The sequence below is a fragment of the Pezoporus flaviventris genome, unplaced genomic scaffold (assembly GCF_033815535.1).
Source record: "Pezoporus flaviventris isolate CSIRO_AGI_PZ_B2104156 unplaced genomic scaffold, CSIRO_AGI_Pfla_v1 ptg000181l, whole genome shotgun sequence".
NCBI lineage: Eukaryota > Metazoa > Chordata > Aves > Psittaciformes > Psittacidae > Pezoporus > Pezoporus flaviventris.
In genome coordinates, this window is record NW_026892729.1 from 160,223 (window position 1) to 180,891 (window position 20,669).

The 20,669-nt window shown below is 61.2% G+C and overlaps 1 protein-coding gene across 1 annotated transcript in view; it reads right to left on the minus strand.

Annotated features, from left to right (window-relative positions):
* The window catches only part of LOC133262037 (maestro heat-like repeat-containing protein family member 1), a gene marked incomplete at its 5' end in the record, with an annotated part of 51,860 nt that overhangs the window by 13,872 nt on the left and 17,319 nt on the right, over positions 1-20,669 (minus strand). Inside the window, 10 exon segments of the mRNA XM_061440911.1 lie at positions 9,169-9,368; positions 11,575-11,740; positions 12,880-13,034; positions 14,454-14,606; positions 15,264-15,376; positions 16,081-16,216; positions 16,306-16,410; positions 17,222-17,317; positions 20,150-20,285; positions 20,507-20,586. Coding sequence (XP_061296895.1) covers positions 9,169-9,368; positions 11,575-11,740; positions 12,880-13,034; positions 14,454-14,606; positions 15,264-15,376; positions 16,081-16,216; positions 16,306-16,410; positions 17,222-17,317; positions 20,150-20,285; positions 20,507-20,586 — 1,340 coding nt within the window.

Genomic DNA, 20,669 nt, shown 5'->3' on the forward strand with positions numbered 1-20,669 from the left:
GTTACGAACAGCTGGGTTAGATTAGGTTGGGTTAGGTCAGGTTAGGATCAGTTGGGTTAGATTAGGTTGGGTTGGGTTGGTTAGGATCAGTTGGGTTAGATTAGGTTGGGTTAGGTCAGGTTAGGATCAGTTGGGTTAGATTAGGTTGGGTTGGGTTGGTTAGGAGCAGTTGGGTTAGATTAAGTTGGGTTGGTTAGGATCAGTTGGGTTAGATTAGGTTGGGTTGGGTTGGTTAGGATCAGTTGGGTTAGATTAGGTTGGGTTGGGTTGGTTAGGATCAGTTGGGTTAGATTAGGTTGGGTTGGTTAGGATCAGTTAGGTTAGATTAGGTGGGGTTGGGTTGGTTAGGAGCAGTTGGGTTAGATTAGGTTGGGTTGGGTTGGTTAGGATCAGTTGGGTTAGATTAGGTTGGGTTGGGTTGGTTAGGATCAGTTGGGTTAGATTAGGTTGGGTTGGTTAGGATCAGTTAGGTTAGATTAGGTGGGGTTGGGTTGGTTAGGATCAGTTGGGTTAGATTAGGTTGGGTTGGGTTGGTTAGGATCACTTGGGTTAGATTAGGTTGGGTTGGGTTGGTTAGGATCAGTTGGGTTAGATTAGGTTGGGTTGGGTTGGTTAGGATCAGTTAGGTTAGATTAGGTTTGGTTAGGTCAGGTTACGAACAGCTGGGTTAGATTAGGTTGGGTTGGGTTGGTTAGGATCAGTTGGGTTAGATTAGGTTGGGTTGGGTTGGTTAGGATCAGTTGGGTTAGATTAGGTTGGGTTGGTTAGGATCAGTTGGGTTAGATTAGGTGGGGTTGGGTTGGTTAGGATCAGTTGGGTTAGATTAGGTTGGGTTGGGTTGGTTAGGATCAGTTGGGTTAGATTAGGTTGGGTTGGGTTGGTTAGGATCAGTTGGGTTAGATTAGGATCAGTTGGGTTAGATTAGGTGGGGTTGGGTTGGTTAGGATCAGTTGGGTTAGATTAGGATCAGTTGGGTTAGATTAGGTTGGGTTGGGTTGGTTAGGATCAGTTGGGTTAGATTAGGATCAGTTGGGTTAGATTAGGTGGGGTTGGGTTGGTTAGGATCAGTTGGGTTAGATTAGGATCAGTTGGGTTAGATTAGGTTGGGTTGGGTTGGTTAGGATCAGTTGGGTTAGATTAGGATCAGTTGGGTTAGATTAGGTGGGGTTGGGTTGGTTAGGATCAGTTGGGTTAGATTAGGATCAGTTGGGTTAGATTAGGTTGGGTTGGGTTGGTTAGGATCAGTTGGGTTAGATTAGGATCAGTTGGGTTAGATTAGGTGGGGTTGGGTTGGTTAGGATCAGTTGGGTTAGATTAGGATCAGTTGGGTTAGATTAGGATCAGTTGGGTTAGATTAGGTTGGGTTGGGTTGGTTAGGATCAGTTGGGTTAGATCAGGTTAGGATCAGTTAGGTTAGATAAGGTTGGGTTAGGTCAGGTTAGGATCAGTTGGGCTGGGTAAGGTCAGGTCAGGTGAGGTTAGCTCAGGTCAGGTTAGGATGGGTTAGGTCAGGTCAGGTTAGGTTCGGTTAGGGGAGGTCAGATTAGCTCAGGTCAGGTTAGGATGGGTTAGGTTAGGTTAGGTCAGGTCAGGTGAGGTTAGCTCAGGTCAGGTTAGGATGGGTTAGGTCAGGTGAGGTTGGGTTAGGTTAGCTCAGGTCAGGTTAGGATGGGTTAGGTTAGATTAGGTTGGGTTAGGTTAGGTCAGGTCAGGTGAGGTTAGCTCAGGTCAGGTTAGGATGGGTTAGGTCAGGTGAGGTTGGGTTAGGTTAGCTCAGGTCAGGTTAGGATGGGTTAGGTTAGATTATGTTGGGTTACGTTAGGTCAGGTCAGGTTAGATTAGGTTGGGTTACGTTAGGTCAGGTCAGGTTAGATTAGGTTAGGTTAGATTAGGTTGGGTAAGGTTAGGTCAGGTCAGGTTAGGATAGGTTAGGTTAGATTAGGTTGGGTTAGGTTAGCTCAGGTCAGGTTAGGATAGGTTAGGTTAGATTAGGTTGGGTTAGGTTAGCTCAGGTCAGGTTAGGATGGGTTAGGTCAGGTGAGGTTGGGTTAGGTTAGGTCAGGGCAGGTTAGGATGGGTTAGGTTAGATTAGGTTGGGTTAGGTTAGGTCAGGTCAGGTTAGGATGGGTTAGGTTAGATTAGGTTGGGTTAGGTTAGGTCAGGGCAGGTTAGGATAGGTTAGATTAGGTTGGGTTAGGTTAGGTCAGGTCAGGTTAGGATGGGTTAGGTTAGATTAGGTTGGGTTAGGTTAGGTCAGGTCAGGTTAGGATGGGTTAGGTTAGATTAGGTTGGGTTAGGTTAGGTCAGGTCAGGTTAGGATGGGTTAGGTTAGATTAGGTTGGGTTAGGTTAGGTCAGGTCAGGTTAGGATAGGTTAGGTTAGATTAGGTTGGGTTAGGTTAGGTCAGGTCAGGTTAGGATAGGTTAGGTTAGATTAGGTTGGGTTAGGTTAGGTCAGGTCAGGTTAGGATGGGTTAGGTTAGATTAGGTTGGGTTAGGTTAGGTCAGGGCAGGTTAGGATGGGTTAGGTTAGATTAGGTTGGGTTAGGTTAGGTCAGGTCAGGTTAGGATGGGTTAGGTTAGATTAGGTTGGGTTAGGTTAGGTCAGGTCAGGTTAGGATAGGTTAGGTTAGATTAGGTTGGGTTAGGTTAGGTCAGGTCAGGTTAGGATGGGTTAGGTTAGATTAGGTTGGGTTACGTTAGGTCAGGTCAGGTTAGATTAGGTTGGGTTAGGTTAGGTTGGGTTAGGTTAGGTCAGGTCAGGTTAGGATAGGTTAGGTTAGGTTAGATTAGGTTGGGTTAGGTTAGGTCAGGTCAGGTTAGGATGGGTTAGGTTAGATTAGGTTGGGTTAGGTTAGGTCAGGTCAGGTTAGGATGGGTTAGGTCAGGTGAGGTTGGGTTAGGTCAGGTCAGGGCAGGTGAGGTTAGCTCAGGTCAGGTTAGGATGGGTTAGGTTAGATTAGGTTGGGTTAGGTCAGGTGAGGTTGGGTTAGGTTAGGTCAGGTCAGGTTAGGATGGGTTAGGTTAGATTAGGTTGGGTTAGGTTAGGTTGGGTTAGGTTAGGTCAGGGCAGGTTAGGATGGGTTAGGTTAGATTAGGTTGGGTTAGGTTAGGTCAGGTCAGGTTAGGATGGGTTAGGTTAGATTAGGTTGGGTTAGGTTAGGTCAGGTCAGGTCAGGTTAGCTCAGGTCAGCCTTAGGAGGCTCCTGTCCTGCCTGCAGCCCATCTGGCAGCCAGAGAGCAGCAGCAGAAGCAGGGCCTGGGCCGGGGCCAGGCGGGTGCCTGAGCCTGGGATGAGTTATGGGAGAGCTCCAGCCCGGAGCTCGGCGCTCCTTCAGCCAGGCCGGGCCGTGCGTGCTGGAAGGCATCCAGCCACCGGCCTGCAGGGAAGGCAGCCCAGACCCACTCCAACAAGGGGGGGTTGGCCTTAACGTTTTATAGGCAGGGATTATTGTGCTCCAAGCACAGAGCGACATATGGGAAACATACGTTATCCTGTCACAACAGCCCGAATGCGAGCCGGGGACACATCCCAGCCTCCCACGGAAGCGAAGGGAAAGTCTCTGCCACACACACAAAGAAAACATCGCTTAGGAAGAGGGGCTCAGCCTGGAATAAAGTCTGGTTCGGGGGGGAAGGGAGCTTAGAGCTCCTCCAGCTCCAGCCCCTGCACGGGCAGGGACCCCTTCCACCGGAGCAGGGTGCTGCAAGCTCCATCCAACGTGGCCTTGAGCACCGCCAGGGATGGGGTCCTGGGGAGCTTCTCGACCCCACTGCCCACGGACCCCACAAAGACGTTGAACAGGGCCATTCCCAACGCTGATCCCTGAGAACACCCCTCATCACCGCTCTCCGCTTGGGCGCTGAGCCATGGACCGCGGCCCTTTGAGTGCGCCCAGCCGGCCAAATCCTGACCCCTGGCCCTGGGCTTCTAGGGCTCCATCAGCCTCCCAGCTCAAACCCACACGCGGGAGAGCCTGCGGTGCAGCCACCAGAGCTCCAGTGGGATTCACCTCCTCGCGGCACACGGAGGCAGCCCCGAACCCCTGCAGGATGCTCACGCACAACCCAGGCCCGGGAACCTCGCACCGGCTCCGGGTTACGGACACGAGCTCCACTCCAGGCTCCCCGAGGGTCCCGCTGCCGGCCCCAGCCCTGCTCCTGCTCCCGGTGAGCAGGGAGTGCAGGGGGTTAAGCTGCTTCAAGCGGCTCATTTCCAAGCCCTGCTTTTTCCACCGTGTCCTATTGGCCTTCCTTCCTCCCCACCAAGAGCCGGGCTCCTCCAAGCTCCCTTTCCTGCCAAGCGATCATATTCACCTTCACCAGCTCGCTCCGGCATCTCGGGATGACGAAGGCTCAGAATCCAACACGCGGACAGGAAACGACTTTGATATCGGAACCAGCTCCTGGGACGGCGCTGGAATCCCACATCCCTCGTGCTGGACAAAGCCTGAGCCCCCCTCTCCGTCAGTGATGCCCCTCCATCACTCACAGGGCACAGACTGGGTTGGGGTGAAGGGAGCTTAAAGCTGCTCCGGCTCCAACCACGGGCAGGGCAGGGACCCCTTCCCCTGGAGCAGGGTGCTGCAAGCCCCTGTGTCCAACCTGGCCTTGAACACTGCCAGGGATGGAGCATCCCAAACCTCTCCCTTCAACCCCTTCCATGGGGAAGAACTCCCCAAGCTCCCATCAACTCTTCCCTCTTCCTCCTCCCATCCCTGCCTCCCTCATCCCAACCCCTCTCCAGGCTCCCTGCAGCCCCTTCAGGCACTGGAGCTGCTCTCAGCTCTCCCCTCCCCGCAGCAGAGGGACAGGATCCCCCCAGCATTCCCTGAAGCTGGGTCCTGGGGAGCTTTCCCCCTGCCCCGGCACCCCAAGCCCTGCTCCTCGGGCTCCAGCCTGTACCCCCCCATTCTCCCCATTCTCCGGGGGTTTTCCACACACCGGGAGACCAAGCAGGGATCTGAAGCCCAGCACATGTGGGAGCGGTGACGCAGGAGCTCTGCTCCCTCCCTGAGGATGCCGGTGCTGCTGTGACCCCAAGCATCACCAGCGGTGCAAGCCACGAGGACCAGCAGGAAGTCCCTGACCAGCTCCACCACGCAAAGCCCAAGGCCAAGGTGTCCACGTCCATCAGGAGGAGGGAGCATCCGGAGAGGGCCTGGGGGGGTCTCCCTCATCTGGGATGTGGGGGGTGCGGGACAGGGGGGATCCCACTTCTGGGATGTGCTGCTGAAGAGCTGCTGGTTCCCCTGACCCTCCAGCTTGGCACGTTGGCTTTTACACAGCAGGACCTGGAGGCTCTTGCACCCTGATGCTTCCCCGTTGGAATGGCCTTGCTGCCCCAGACGGGAGCCTGCACCAGCAACGGGGAGGCTCCTCCAGCCCCACATCCACGGATGGAGCCCAGCACGGTCTGGTTCGTGTCCCTGGTGCTGCGTGCAATCCAGATGCTGCTGGAGGAAGCGCGGCTGTTTCTGGCTCCTTCACCCCCTTCCCTGGGAGGCAAGCGGCTCCTTCAGCATTCCCGGTGTCATGGCACAGGCTCCGCAGGGATCAGCCCGTCCAGGAGCCGGGAGGTGGGAAGAGCCAGAGGAGAAGAGCCAGGTCTGGCAGCGGGAGGGAGCCCAAAGCCGCAAAGGCAGCGGGAGCATCGCTGCCATGGGGGGATCCGCATGGAGAGCAGGGAGCTGCTGCGCAGAGACCCCAGGGGACACGGGAAGTGCCAGCAGGGAACGGTGCCGCCGGCACCGGAGCAGCCACGGCGCGAGCCGGGATCAGCCACAACCAACGTCCCCCAGCAGGTCAGGGGCTAACTGCATCCTAACGCACGGCCTCACTAGGACACTGCCCAGAGCCCAGCACCGGCACCCCCAGCAGGGCCTGAGAGCAGCTCCAGAGCCTGAAGGGGCTGCAGGGAGCCTGGAGAGGGGTTGGGATGAGGGAGGCAGGGATGGGAGGAGGAGGAAGAGGGAAGAGTTGATGGGAGCTTGGGGAGTTCTTCCCCATGGCAGGGGTCGAAGGGAGAGGTTTGGGATGCTCCATCCCTGGCAGTGCTCAAGGGCAGCTTGGACACAGGGGCTCGGAGCACCCTGCTCCAGGGGAAGGGGATGGGCTTGGAGCTGGAGGAGCTTTCAGCTCCCTTCATCCCAACCCGTTCCATGAGCCTAAGGCAGAGCCCACCACGGCTCCGCAGCAGACGGGGGCACCGGTGGCTTGGCGTGGGTCAGGACTTGGCCTTTCCTCGCCGCTGGGAGGTGACAACGGAGCTGCCAAACGCTGCTAAAGCCCTTCCAGGGCGCTGCTGCTTTCCCTGGTGCCTCTCGGGGCTCCTCCAGCCTTCGTTTTCCTCCCCCAGCGCTAAGAATAGCCTGGAGCAAAGCCGAGGCTGGGAACTCCCGGAGGATGGGGCTGGAGGTGAGCCCAGAGCCTCCTCCCTGCTGCCAAGCCCAGCTCCAGAGCAGGCTCCGGCTGCTGTGCTGCTGCTGGAGCAGCCCTGAGGGCTCCCTGCAGCTCCTCCAAGCCCGCAGAGCCCGAGGGCTCCAAGGCACATCCCGCAGGACCGCTTGCTGCAGGGCTGTGCCGTGGGCACACCGCGGCCACCAGGACCTGGTGAAGGTGGATGGAGCCACACAGGGCACAGGGAATGGCTGGAAGCATCCCCTGCACCCCGCAGGGAGCTGAGGACCTGCAGACATGGGGGGGGGGGATGCATTCCCTGAGCCCATCACGCCGTGGGTGCAGCCCCATGCGACACGGAGGGGACCAGGGCTCACCTAATGGGGGCTCTGCTGGAGGACACCCCCCTGGCCTGGCACAGGGGCACTGCTGGGAACATCCAGGAGCTGACGGCGCTCCGGAGGTCACACGGGGCTGGTGCGCCCAGGAGCATGGAATGGGCTGGGATGGAAGGGACCTTGCAGCCCCTCCAGTCCCAAGGCACTGGAACGGGTTGCTCAGAGAAGCTGGGGCTGCCCCATCCCTGGCAGTGCTCAAGGCCAGGTTGGACACGGGGGCTTGGAGCACCCTGCTCCGGTGGAAGGGGTCCCTGCCCCGCCAGGGGTTGGAGCTGGAGGAGCTTTAAGGTCCCTTCAGACCCAAACCATTCCAGGATTCCATAGGACCGAGACACACTGCAGACACAGAGTGTGCCTGCATCCCGCTTCCCTCCTCATCCTCTCTGGAAGCAGAGCTGTGACCCACAGCAGGGCTCAGGCTGTCACCCACAGCTGTGACCCACAGCAGGGCTCAGGCTGTCACCCTCAGGTGTCACCCACAACTGTCACACACAGCAGGGCTCAGGCTGTCACCCTCAGGTGTCACCCACAACTGTCACACACAGCAGGGCTCAGGCTGTCACCCTCAGGTGTCACCCACAGCTGTCACCCACAGCAGGGCTCAGGCTGTCACCCTCAGGTGTCACCCACAACTGTCACACACAGCAGGGCTCAGGCTGTCACCCTCAGGTGTCACCCACAACTGTCACACACAGCAGGGCTCAGGCTGTCACCCTCAGGTGTCACCCACAGCTGTCACCCACAGCAGGGTTCAGGCTGTCACCCTCAGGTGTCACCCACAGCTGTCACCCACAGCAGGCCCAGGCTGTCACCGTCAGGTGTCACCCACAGCAGGGTTCAGGCTGTCATCCTCAGGTGTCACCCACAGCTGTCACCCACAGCAGGGTTCAGGCTGTCACCCTCAGGTGTCACCCACAGCTGTCACCCACAGCAGGGTTCAGGCTGTCACCCTCAGGTGTCACCCACAGCAGGGTTCAGGCTGTCACCCTCAGGTGTCACCCACAGCTGTCACCCACAGCAGGGCTCAGGCTGTCACCCACAGGTGTCACCCTCAGGTGTCACCCACAGCAGGGTTCAGGCTGTCACCCTCAGGTGTCACCCACAACTGTCACCCACAGCAGGGCTCAGGCTGTCACCCACAGCAGGGTTCAGGCTGTCACCCTCAGGTGTCACCCACAGCAGCCACCCACAGCAGGCCCAGGCTGTCACCCTCAGGTGTCACCCACAACTGTCACCCACAGCAGCCACCCACAGCAGTGCTCAGGCTGTCACCCTCAGGTGTCACCCACAGCTGTCACCCACAGCAGCCACCCACAGCAGTGCTCAGGCTGTCACCCTCAGGTGTCACCCACAACTGTCACCCACAGCAGCCACCCACAGCAGTGCTCAGGCTGTCACCCTCAGGTGTCACCCACAACTGTCACCCACAGCAGGGTTCAGGCTGTCACCCACAGCTGTCACCCACAGCACTCACCCACAGGTGTCACCCACAGCTGTCACCCTCAGGTGTCACCCACAACTGTCACCCACAGCAGGGTTCAGGCTGTCACCCTCAGGTGTCACCCACAGCACTCACCCACAGCACTCACCCTCAGGTGTCACCCACAACTGTCACCCACAGCAGGGCTCAGGCTGTCACCCACAGCTGTCACCCACAGCTGTCACCCACAGCAGGGCTCAGGCTGTCACCCACAGGTGTCACCCACAGCTGTCACCCACAGCAGGGCTCAGGCTGTCACCCACAGGTGTCACCCACAGGTGTCACCCACAGCAGGGCTCAGGCTGTCACCCACAGGTGTCACCCCCAGCTGTCACCCACAGCAGGGTTCAGGCTGTCACCCACAGGTGTCACCCACAGCAGGGTTCAGGCTGTCACCCTCAGGTGTCACCCACAGCACTCACACACAGCACTCACCCTCAGGTGTCACCCCCAGCTGTCACCCACAGCAGGGTTCAGGCTGTCACCCACAGGTGTCACCCACAGCAGGGTTCAGGCTGTCACCCTCAGGTGTCACCCACAGCACTCACACACAGCACTCACCCTCAGGTGTCACCCACAGCTGTCACCCACAGCAGGGTTCAGGCTGTCACCCTCAGGTGTCACCCTCAGCTGTCACCCACAGCAGGGCTCAGGCTGTTACCCTCAGGTGTCACCCACAGCACTCACACACAGCACTCACCCTCAGGTGTCACCCACAGCTGTCACCCACAGCAGGGTTCAGGCTGTCACCCACAGCTGTCACCCACAACTGTCACCCACAGCAGGGTTCAGGCTGTCACCCACATGCTCTGTGCCCATCTCTCCCTCCCCATCCCCAGCACCCGCTGCTCTGGAGCCACCCCAGCCCCGTGGGGCCGCCCCACGCCGGTACCTGCATGGCTGGAGGCTGCGGGGCGCGGGGCCCTGGCTGCTGCAGCTCCTGCGCTCGCGGCCCTGCAGGCTCTTGGGCAGCTGCACCCCCAGGGCGCAGCTGAGGCGCAGCAGGAGGGTGACGAAGAGGGGGGCATAGAGCCCCTGCACGGCCGGGCCGGCCTCCGGAGCACACAGCAGCTCATAGAGAGCACACGTGGCCTGTGGGGAGAGACGGGAGTGGGGCAGGAGGGTGAGCGGGGGGAACCGAGGGGTCTGGGATGCACCGGGAGCACCAGGAGTGGGGCAGGAGGGTGAGTGGGGGAACCGAGGGGTCTGGGATGCACTGGGAGTGGGGCAGGAGGGTGAGCGGGGGGGACCGAGGGGTCTGGGATGCACTGGGAGCACTGGGAGCAGCAAAGAGAAGCAAAGGGGTGGAGGGATGGAAGAGGGGGAATGGATTCATCCTGGAGGGATGGGAGAGGGAATGGATTCATCCTGGAGGGATGGGAGAGGGAATGGATTTAACCTGGAGGGATGGGAGAGGGAATGGATTCATCCTGGAGGGATGGGAGAGGGGGAATGGATTCATCCTGGAGGAATGGGAGGGGGAATGGATTCAACCTGGAAGGATGGGAGGGGGAATGGATTTAACCTGGAGGGATGGGAGGGGGAATGGATTCATCCTGGAGGGATGGGAGAGGGAATGGATTTAACCTGGAGGGATGGGAGAGGGAATGGATTCATCCTGGAGGGATGGGAGAGGGAATGGATTTAACCTGGAGGGATGGGAGAGGGAATGGATTTAACCTGGAGGGATGGGAGAGGGAATGGATTCATCCTGGAGGGATGGGAGAGGGAATGGATTCATCCTGGAGGGATGGGAGAGGGAATGGATTTAACCTGGAGGGATGGGAGGGGGAATGGATTCATCCTGGAGGGATGGGAGAGGGGGAATGGATTCATCCTGGAGGGATGGGAGGGGGAATGGATTCATCCTGGAGGGATGGGAGAGGGAATGGATTTAACCTGGAGGGATGGGAGGGGGAATGGATTTAACCTGGAGGGATGGGAGAGGGAATGGATTTAACCTGGAGGGATGGGGGGGGAATGGATTCATCCTGGAGGGATGGGAGGGGGAATGGATTCAACCTGGAAGGATGGGAGGGGGAATGGATTCATCCTGGAGGGATGGGAGAGGGGGAATGGATTTAACCTGGAGGGATGGGAGGGGGAATGGATTCATCCTGGAGGGATGGGAGGGGGAATGGATTCATCCTGGAGGGATGGGAGAGGGGGAATGGATTCATCCTGGAGGGATGGGAGAGGGAATGGATTTAACCTGGAGGGATGGGAGGGGGAATGGATTCATCCTGGAGGGATGGGAGAGGGAATGGATTCATCCTGGAGGGATGGGAGAGGGGGAATGGATTTAACCTGGAGGGATGGGAGGGGGAATGGATTCATCCTGGAGGGATGGGAGAGGGAATGGATTCATCCTGGAGGGATGGGAGAGGGGGAATGGATTCATCCTGGAGGGATGGGAATGGATTTAAGCTGGAGGGATGGGAATGGATTTAAGCTGGAGGGATGGGAATGGATTTAACCTGGAAGGGGGGAATGGATTCAAGCTGGAGGGATGGGAATGGATTTAAGCTGGAGGGATGGGAATGGATTCAAGCTGGAGGGATGGGAATGGATTCAAGCTGCCAGAGGGGAGGCTGAGATCGGATCTCGGGCAGTTCTTCCCCATGAGGGTGCTGGGGCACCGGGATGGGTTCAAGGAGAAGCCGTGCCTGCCCCATCCCCGGCAGTGCTCAAGGGCAGGTTGGACCCAGGGGCTCGGAGCACCCTGCCCCCGGGGAAGGGGTCCCTGCCCTGCCCTGCCCTGCCCGTGGTTGGAGCTGGAGCAGCTTTAAGCCCCCTTCCTCCCAGCTCACCGCAGGGTCCTCTCCACCCCAGCGCCCCCTCTCCACATCCCTCCGCAGCTCTTTGGGATGCTCGGCATCCCAGCGTTGGTTTCTGCCCCTGGGGGACGAGGAGCAGACGCAGGAGCCGCGTTTGGGGGGCAGGAGGACACCGCACACGCACGGGATGCCCCGGAGCCCCATTGAGGCGGGGTGAGGAGCGCAGGGGGGCAGGAGCAGCGCAGCTGGGGGGGGGGGGGGGGGCAGCCCCGTTGCACAGCAGCTGCAGCAGCAGGAAACCCGCACATCTGGCTCCAGCTCCGGGAGGCATCAAACGCAAAGCGCTCTGCCCCGGGGGACCAGCACCTGCGAGCCCTTTACGAGCCGGTGCCTGGGCTCTAATGGGCATTAGGCTCGGCACCCCCCTTCCCAAGCCTTGGCACAAGGGAAGCGCTGCAGGTGTGGGGAAGGGGACCCTCGATGGGGCTGCGACCGGGGTGGCCCCGCAGCGGGGTACTCACAGCCAGCGGCAGAGGGGTGGCGATGCGCTCCGAGCCGCTGCCCAGCAGGAAGCTCTTGCTCTCCTTGTAGGGCACATCCCTGTTCACCTTGTCCAGGAGCTGCTCCAGGATCTGCGAGGTGAGGCCGGGCTCGGTGGCCAGGGACCTCCACATGGTGCACGTGTGGCTGCAGGGCAGGGCAGGAGGGAGCTTTGGCACCGGGAGCGCTCCGGGCAAGCACCGGGTCCCTCCCTGAGCCAGGGAACACTCGGGTCCCATCGCCAACAGCACTGGAACAAGGGTGAGGAGCACATCACCAGGTCCCACAGCACAGGAACCGATTGGTTTGGGTTGAAGGGACCTTAAAGCCCCTCCAGCTCCAACCCCGGCCAGGGCAGGGACCCCTTCCCCTGGAGCAGGGTGCTCTGAGCCCCTGTGTCCAAGCTGCCCTTGAGCACTGCCAGGGATGGAGCATCCCAAACCTCTCCCTTCAACCCCTGCCATGGGGAAGAACTCCCCAAGATCCCATCAACTCTTCCCTCTTCCATGGAGGATGGAGCTGGCAGAGGGTCCGGTACCCCTGGGCTCGATTCACAGTCACGGACTCATGGAATGGGCTGGGATGAAGGGACCTTAAAGCCCCTCCAGCTCCAACCATGGGCAGGGACCCCTTCCCCTGGAGCAGGGTGCTCCGAGCCCCTGTGTCCAACCTGCCCTTGAGCACAGCCAGGGATGGGGCAGCCACAGTCGCTCAAGGCTCAGCTTGGGGCTGGCACCAACTCAGCAGCCTGGGGGGATGAGACCTGCCCCATAAACATAGAATCATAGAACGGAAAGGACCTGAAGCTCAGCCAGTTCCAACCCCGTGCCACGGGCAGGGACACCTCACCCTAAACCATGGCACCCAAGGCTCTGTCCAGCCTGGCCTTGAACACCGCCAGGGATGGAGCATTCCCAACCTCCCTGGGCAACCCATTCCAGTGCCTCAGCACCCTCACAGGAACGAATTTCCTCCTTAGATCCAATCTAAACTCCCCCTGTTTCAGTTTGAACCCGTTACCCCTTGTCCTGTCCCTGCAGTCCCCAATGAAGAGTCCCTCCCCAGCATCCCCATAACGCAGCCCTGAGCACCCCAAGCTCCCTGGAGCCAGCTTTGCTGCCCAGCAATCCCCCCCTGGAAGGCAGCTCCGGCTGCAGGCAGCTCCCCAGGGGAATTCCAGCTGGATCCCATTGCTGCTGCAAGGCACCAGGGCTTAACCACAGCCTGGGCCAAAGCCCAGGACCACGGGGGGGGGGGCTGGATGAGCCCCAGGAGCAGGGCAGGACCTGTCGAAGGGCAGCGCGCTGCCCAGCAGGCTGGACACCACCACGCTCTTGTGCTGGGAGGCCAGGATGTAGACGGTCTGCTGGGCAGCCTTGCGGACGTGCTCCTCATCCACCTCCTCCAGCTTGCTGTGGATGATGCTCATGATGTCGGGGACCTGGGCAAAGAAGGGACGGAGGCATCAGGCTGAGCACTGGGTCCAACTGGGGACCCCTCACTGCAACAGAGACCTTGAGGTGCTGGAGCGGGGCCGGAGAAGGGAATGGAGCTGGAGCAGGGCCTGGAGCACAGGGGTGATGGGGAAGGGCTGAGGGACCTGGGGGGGTCAGATGGGGAAGGGAAGGCTCAGGGGGGACCTGATGGCTCCCTCCAAGTGCCTGCCAGGAGGATGGAGCCAGGAGGGGCTGGGCTCTGCTCCCAAGGAACAAGGGATGGGACAAGAGGAACCGGCCTCAAGCTGCCCCAGGGCAGGGTTAGATGGAGCTGAGGAACAATTCCTGCCCCAGAGGGTGCTCAGGCATTGGAAGAGGCTGCCCGGGGCAGGGCTGCAGGCACCGGCCCTGGAGGTACCCAAAGGATGTGCAGATGGGGCACTCGAGGATGTGGGGCAGGGGTGGCCTTGGCAGGGCTGGGATCGGTTGGACTGGATGAGCTGAGAGGAGTTTCTCCCCCTTGGCTGATGCCATGACTGATCCTGGGGGATGCTGAGCACTCGGTGTCACTGCCAGGACAGTCCCTGCAGCCAGGACACGCGTGTCCCATCCCCTCAGGCAGGCAATGGGACTGGAGAGGACAAGGTGGGTGTGCAGAACATCGGGCAGAGCCCTTCTGGTCCCATGGCAGGGATGCTCCTGCTCACAGGGTATGAGCAGAACCGCTGCCAGCCCCCCCTGGAAGCCCAGGATCCTTCCCCACCTCGGGAGCTGAGGATGGAGGAGGATGGAGGAGGCTGCAGGGCTCCGAGGATGCAGCCAGGAGCATCCTGCCCCTGCCCCTGCCCCAGCCTCAGCACCGGGGCCGTGGGGGGGGCTCAGTGAGCCGGATGCAGGGAGATGCTGCGGGCCTGGCGGGGCTGTGGAGCACACCCTGAGCTGTGGCACAGGGAGCTGAGGAGCAGAGCACGGCCCATAGCACATCCCTGGGCTAAGAGCAGGGGCTGCCCCACCGGCTCCCAGGCTCAGCATCGGCTCCGGGTCCAGGACCTGCGCTGGATCCCACCCTGAGGGGAGTCATGGACCTGGGAGCGACCCCATGTAGGAGAGAGGGGAAGAGGCTGGAGAGGGAGCTCTGGTGCTCCAGCAGCCCCTGTGTCCAACCTGGCCTTGGGGCAAGTGTTCCTCTGGCCTGCGGCACCCACGGCTGATACAGGGCTTAACCACCTCCCTTCTCCCAGCAGGGATGGGCCCTTCCCTGTGCTGGATATCCCAATCCTGCCAAGGCCTGGAGCCTGCTGGAGCATCCCCGCCCGTAACAGAGGATCCCAGCAAACCAGCCCTGGAGCTGCCGGTGGGAATCTCTGGGGCTACAGCCCCACGGGAGGCCCCAAGCCCTGGCTGGGGGGAGGCCAAGAGCTCACCTTCTCCTGCAGGACTGCCCCGCGCTCCTTGAGCAGGGAGTTGATGATGACGGTGGCTGCACGGGAGCAGTTCCTGTCGGGATCCCCCAGCCCCTCGAAGAGGGCGAGCAGGAGGCTCAGGAGCTGCTCGGGAGGGATGCGCTTCCCCACCACCTGCAGGGAGCACAGATGAGCCCCATGGCTGCCATGGGGCAGTGAACACCGGCCCTCAGCGCAGAGCCCAAAGGGGAGCCCACGCTGGAGGCGATGCTCTCGTGGGACCCCACTCGGATCCTGGGGGTCCCCAGTGCAAGGGGGATGTGGGGCTGCTGCGAGGGCTGGGGCAGCTGTGCCCTGGAGCCAGGCTGGGAGAGCTGAGAGAGGGCTCCTGAAGGGGAGAGCTGAGAGCAGCTCCAGGGCCTGAAGGGGCTGCAGGGAGCCTGGAGAGGGGCTGGGACAGGGGAGGCAGGGATGGGAGGAGGAGGAACGGCTTTAAAGTCCCTTCCCACCCAAACCATCGTGGTTCTATGGTTCTGTAACGGATGGGAGCGAGGGTCAGGCCGCAAGGTGCCATCAGCACCACGCTGACGGAGCCATCAGCATCACCGGATAACCCGGAGCCCAGGTTGTGCATCAGACCTGGGAAGGGCCACGCTGAGCCCCAGCCCAGCCAGGCAGGAGTCCCTGCGTGGGGGACCTCGCTGTGGGGCACTGACCCCCGAAGAGGGCACCAGCAGCTTCCCCATGGAGGTGAGCACCCCCAGAGGCCCCACGTCCCCCGCAGGTCCCAGTGCAGAGCCCGCGGCCGCGCTGGGCTCACGCTGCACGTACCATGGCCAGGCTGTTGCAGGTGTGGAAGAGGACGGTGAAGTCGGGCTCCTCCAGGCCTCGCTTCAGAGCCTTCAGCCCCTCCACCATCTCATCCCTGTGGTCCCGGGCGAAACCTGCATCCGAGCGGGAGCGGTCACGGAGCGGCATCCCCTGTATCCTGCATCCCAGAGAGACCTCCCCACGCTGCAGAGCTGCGATGTCCCCCGAGCCGGCCCGGCTTACAGGGAGGAGCAGGAAACTCAAGGGCCAGAAGGGCTTGCGCTGCTCTGGAGAGCAGGACCACAGGATCCTAAAGGGCTTTTCCAGCCCAGGTGGTTCTGTGATTCCCATAGAAGTCCTGCCGCGGTGCTGAGGGTTCCAGTGCCTCCATCTGAAGAGGAGGACTGACCTCTCCCGGAGGCGGCAGGAACGCCAGGCTCGAACCGGCTCCTGCCTGGAGAGCATCAAGGGGCTCCGGGAAGCCTGGAGAGGGGCTTGGGACAGGGGATGCAGGGCCAGGCCAAGGGGAATGGCTCGAACCTGCCCGAGGGGAGGCTGAGCTGAGCTCTCAGGAAGCTCTTCCCTGGGAGGGTGCTGAGGCGCCGGCACAGGGTGCCCAGAGGAGCTGTGGCTGCCCCATCCCTGGCAGTGCTCAAGGGCAGGTTGGACACAGGGGCTCGGAGCACCCTGCTCCAGGGGAAGGGGATGGAGCTGGAGCAGCTTTCAGCTCCCTTCATCCCGAGCCATGCCACGGCTCTGTTACCACACGCGAGGAGGGGTGGGCTGCGCATCCCTGAGCCCCACTGCGCAGAGCGGGGCAGCAGCTCCCCCTGCTCACCCTCGTAGCAGAGCTGGATGTAGAGCAGGCAGTAGACGCAGTCCACGGCGTGCAGGCGGACGCTGGGCACCGCGTCCGAGCAGCGCGGAGAGAAGAGGGCGATGAGGACGCTGAGGTTGTAGAAGGGGGTCACGGTCTGGGGGGACAAAGAGGGGGGGAGCCTGAGCATGGGGAGCGGGGGCATGGGGGGGGGGGGTGCAGGATGAGGCCCCCGGGCTCACTCACGCTGACGTTGAGGGTGCTCAGGTAGAAGTCCAACAAGGCGGCGCTGATCTCCACTGCCCGCTGCCGCTCGTGGTCCTTGCTCGACTTGATCCAGGGGCCTAAATGCTGCACGGGGGAGCATCGTGTCCGTGAGGAGAGGCTGGGAACACTGGGGCTGAGGAGGCTGGAGAAGAGAAGGCTGCAGGGAGACCTCAGAGCAGCTCCCAGTGCGTGAAGGGGGCTATAGGGATGCTGGGGAGGGACTCTTCATTGGGGACTGCAGGGACAGGACAAGGGGTAACGGGTTCAAACTGAAACGGGGGGAGTTTAGATTGGATCTAAGGAGGAAATTCGTTCCTGTGAGGGTGCTGAGGCACTGGAATGGGTTGCCCAGGGAGGTTGGGAATGCTCCATCCCTGGTGGTGTTCAAGGCCAGGTTGGACAGAGCCTTGGGTGCCATGGTTTAGGGTGAGGTGTCCCTGCCCATGGCAGGGGGTTGGAATCGGATGAGCTTCAGGTCCTTTCCAACCCCAACCATTCCTCGGTTCTGTTCCACCAGGAAGGAGGGGAGCAGCTCAGCTGCTTTGCCTTGGGCACCCAAGGGCTCCTTCAGGCTGCAGGAACCAGCCCCCCGAGCCAACAGCCCAAGTGCCCCTCGGTGAGGCTCCGGTTGCAGGTCCCCTGCTAACAGGGACCTCCTCCTCCTCAGCGCTGGCAAGAGGAGGAGCGGACCCAGGGGTCCCCAAGGAGCCTGCCCCAAGCAGGCTGCGTGCAGGAGGATGCTGAGGGTCACAGCAGACCTCGTGGCACGCGGAGAAGCCCGGACCCGTCCCGCTGGTGCCAGCTCTGGGTCCAAAGCCCGAGCTCCGGTGGCCCACGGACCCCTCCGCTTCCCCGCTGCCCCCCGCAGAAGGCACCGGAGCCGGGCTGCACCCACCGCAAACATGTCCTGGAGCCCATGGGGGGTGAGGTTCCTCTGCAGGAGGCCCTTGAGCAGCTCTTGGAGGGCACTCATGGTGTCACCGTAGAGCGCCTGCGGAGGAGACACGGCTCGGAGGCTCCGCAGGGGCCACGCCGCATCCCGCAGCCACGGGTCTCAACGCAGCTCTCCGCAGCCTGTGCCCGGTCCAGCCACCTCCGGCTCAGCAGGGGCTGAAAGCTGGCTGTAAAACCCCTGCCCTGGCAGCGCTGGGCACCGGCTGGGCATCGGCACCGTGCGGGCCGTGACCGGTGCCAAGAGCCGGCGCGCAGCAGGGCTGAGCACGGATGCTGCCCAGAGGAAATCTGGTCCTTCCCCTGCTGGGGCTACATTCCAGCGAGCCCAGGTGGAATGGGCCCCGGAAGATGCTCAGGGATCCCTTTTGGGATGCGATTCAGGATGCAGGTGCTGGGTGCAGCGATGATGGAGGGAAGGGCTGGGATCCAGGCTGGAGGGGCAGGAACCTCCTGGGGCTCAACCAGGCCAAGGGCAAGGTCCTGCCTGTGGATCGGGGGAACCCCAGCACTGAGCCAGGCTGGGGGAGAGGGGCTGGAGCCTGAGGAGCAGGACTTGGGGGGCTGGGGGAGAAGAACCCCCCCCGTGTGCTGGGTGCACCTAGAGTGGAAGCAGCAGCGCAGGGAGGGGACCCTGCCCCTCTGCTGCGGGAAGGGGAGAGCTGAGAGCAGCCCCAGAGCCTGAAGGGGCTGCAGGGAGCCTTGGGACAAGGGAGGCAGGGATGGGAGGAGGAGGAAGAGGGAAGAGTTGATGGGAGCTTGGGGAGTTCTTCCCCATGGCAGGGGTGAGGTTTGGGATGCTCCATCCCTGGCAGTGCCCAAGGGCAGCTTGGACACAGGGGCTCCGAGCACCCTGCTCCAGGGGAAGGGGTCCCTGCCCTGCCCGTGGTTGGAGCTGGAGGGGCTTTAAGGTCCCTTCACCCCAAACCAGGCTGGGATTCTGCAGCCTCCAAACCTCTGAAGCTCCATAGGAGGGGAGGGAAGCAGAAAGGGAATTCTTAACCCCAGTTCCAGGCCAGATGCCTGTGAACACCAGGCAGGGGGAGCCCCGGGCTGCTCCCCACCTGGGCACAGCACCCACGGGGCCGAGCAGGGTTTGTGCCAGCACCACAGCTCCCTTTGGAAAGGGCCCTCCTCCCCTTAGGCTCCAGCATCCCCGATCCCCCTCCAGGGAGCTCATGCTCTCACCACCAGCTTGCCCTGGTGAGGAGCTCGGGTTCCCGCTGCAGTCAGTGCAGCAGAGGGGCCGGGCTGGGGGAGATGAGGGAGCAGAGGGAACACCGGAGCCAGTTCCCCCCTGCCTGGATTGAATGCAGCCCCTTCCCACGGCTGATCCAGGGGCAGGGGGGGACAGGATGCACCTTGTTGGCTCCTGGGAATGTGAGGAGGCCCCGGGACGCTGCCCCAACCCCAACGTCCCCGAGCAGCACCAGGGAACAAAGCTGGATCTTAACATCACATCGGCTTTGTGCTGCTCCAGGTATTCCTGCTCTTGGTACAGCATCCCCTGCCTGCTCCGGGTATTCCTGCTCCTTGGTACAGCATCCCCCTGCATGCTCCAGGTATTCCTGCTCCTTGGTACAGCATCCCCCTGCCTGCTCCAGGTATTCCTGCTCCTTGGTACAGCATCCCCCTGCCTGCTCCAGGTATTCCTGCTCCTTGGTACAGCATCCCCCTTCATGTCCTGGGTATTCCTGCTCCTTGGTACAGCATCCCCCTGCCTGCTCCAGGTATTCCTGCTCCTTGGTACAGCATCCCCCTGCCTGCTCCAGGTATTCCTGCTCCTTGGTACAGCATCCCCGTCTGCCCTGGGGATTCCTGCTCCTTGGTACAGCATCCCCCTTCATGTCCTGGGTATTCCTGCTCCTTGGTACAGCATCCCCCTGTCTGCTCCAGGTATTCCTGCTCCTTGGTACAGCATCCCCCTTCATGTCCTGGGTATTCCTGCTCCTTGGTACAGCATCCCCCTGTCTGCTCCAGGTATTCCTGCTCCTTGGTACAGCATCCCCCTTCATGTCCTGGGTATTCCTGCTCCTTGGTACAGCATCCCCCTTCATGTCCTGGGTATTCCTGCTCCTTGGTACAGCATCCCCCTCCCTGCTCCAGGTATTCCTGCTCCTTGGTACAGCATCCCCCTGCCTGCTCCAGGTATTCCTGCTCCTTGGTACAGCATCCCCCTTCATGTCCTGGGTATTCCTGCTCCTTGGTACAGCATCCCCCTGCCTGCTCCAGGTATTCCTGCTCCTTGGTACAGCATCCCCCTTCATGCCCTGGGTATTCCTGCTCCTTGGTACAGCATCCCCCTGCCTGCCCTGGGTATTCCTGCTCCTTGGTACAGCATCCCCCTGCCTGCTCCAGGTATTCCTGCTCCTTGGTACAGCATCCCCCTGTCTGCTCCAGGTATTCCTGCTCCTTGGTACAGCATCCCCCTTCATGTCCTGGGTATTCCTGCTCCTTGGTACAGCATCCCCCTGTCTGCTCCAGGTATTCCTGCTCCTTGGTACAGCATCCCCCTGTCTGCCCTGGGGATTCCTGCTCCTTGGTACAGCATCCCCCTGTCTGCTCCAGGTATTCCTGCTCCTTGGTACAGCATCCCCCTGCCTGCTCCAGGTATTCCTGCTCCTTGGTACAGCATCCCCCTGTCTGCCCTGGGGATTCCTGCTCCTTGGTACAGCATCCCCCTCCCTGCTCCAGGTATTCCTGCTCCTTGGTACAGCATCCCCCTGTCTGCCCTGGGGATTCCTGCTCCTTGGTACAGCATCCCCCTCCCTGCTCCAGGTATTCCTGCTCCTTGGTACAGCATCCCCCTGCCTGCTCCAGGTATTCCTGCTCCTTGGTACAGCATCCCCCTTCATGCCCTGGGTATTCCCACCTCCTTGGGAATGGCATCGGCTCCATTCTCCTCCCTGTCCTTGGCCAGCTCCAGCGGTGGAAGCGCCAGCACTCCAGCCAGGCACGTGTCAATGAGCTCTGTCCGGTCAGGGTCACTCAGGTGGGGCTCCAGGATGCTGATCCCAGCTTAAGGAAGCAACATGGATCACCGAGCCCTAGGGGAGCCCTCACCCAGGGAAGCAGGGAACTCGGGGCAGCCGCTCCAAGCAGGTCCAGCACGCCTGGCACTGCTCTGCGGATGCAGCCAGCACGGGAGAGCAGCAGGGGAGCCGCGGGGTGAAGCAGGCCGGGGTGAGGCTCCATCACTCCCGCAGGGATGGGCGCACGGGAAGGATACACCAGGTAAGTGCAGGCGACCATGGCCCGCTGGCGAACCGGCGTCCGCAGCGTGTCCTGGGGCTCTGCCTTCATGAAGTCCTGGAGGGCAGCGCAAGGGGACGGTGAGGGCCACGTCCAGCCCCACCGCTTGCCAGGCGTGGGGAAGGTGTGCTGTTATCCCC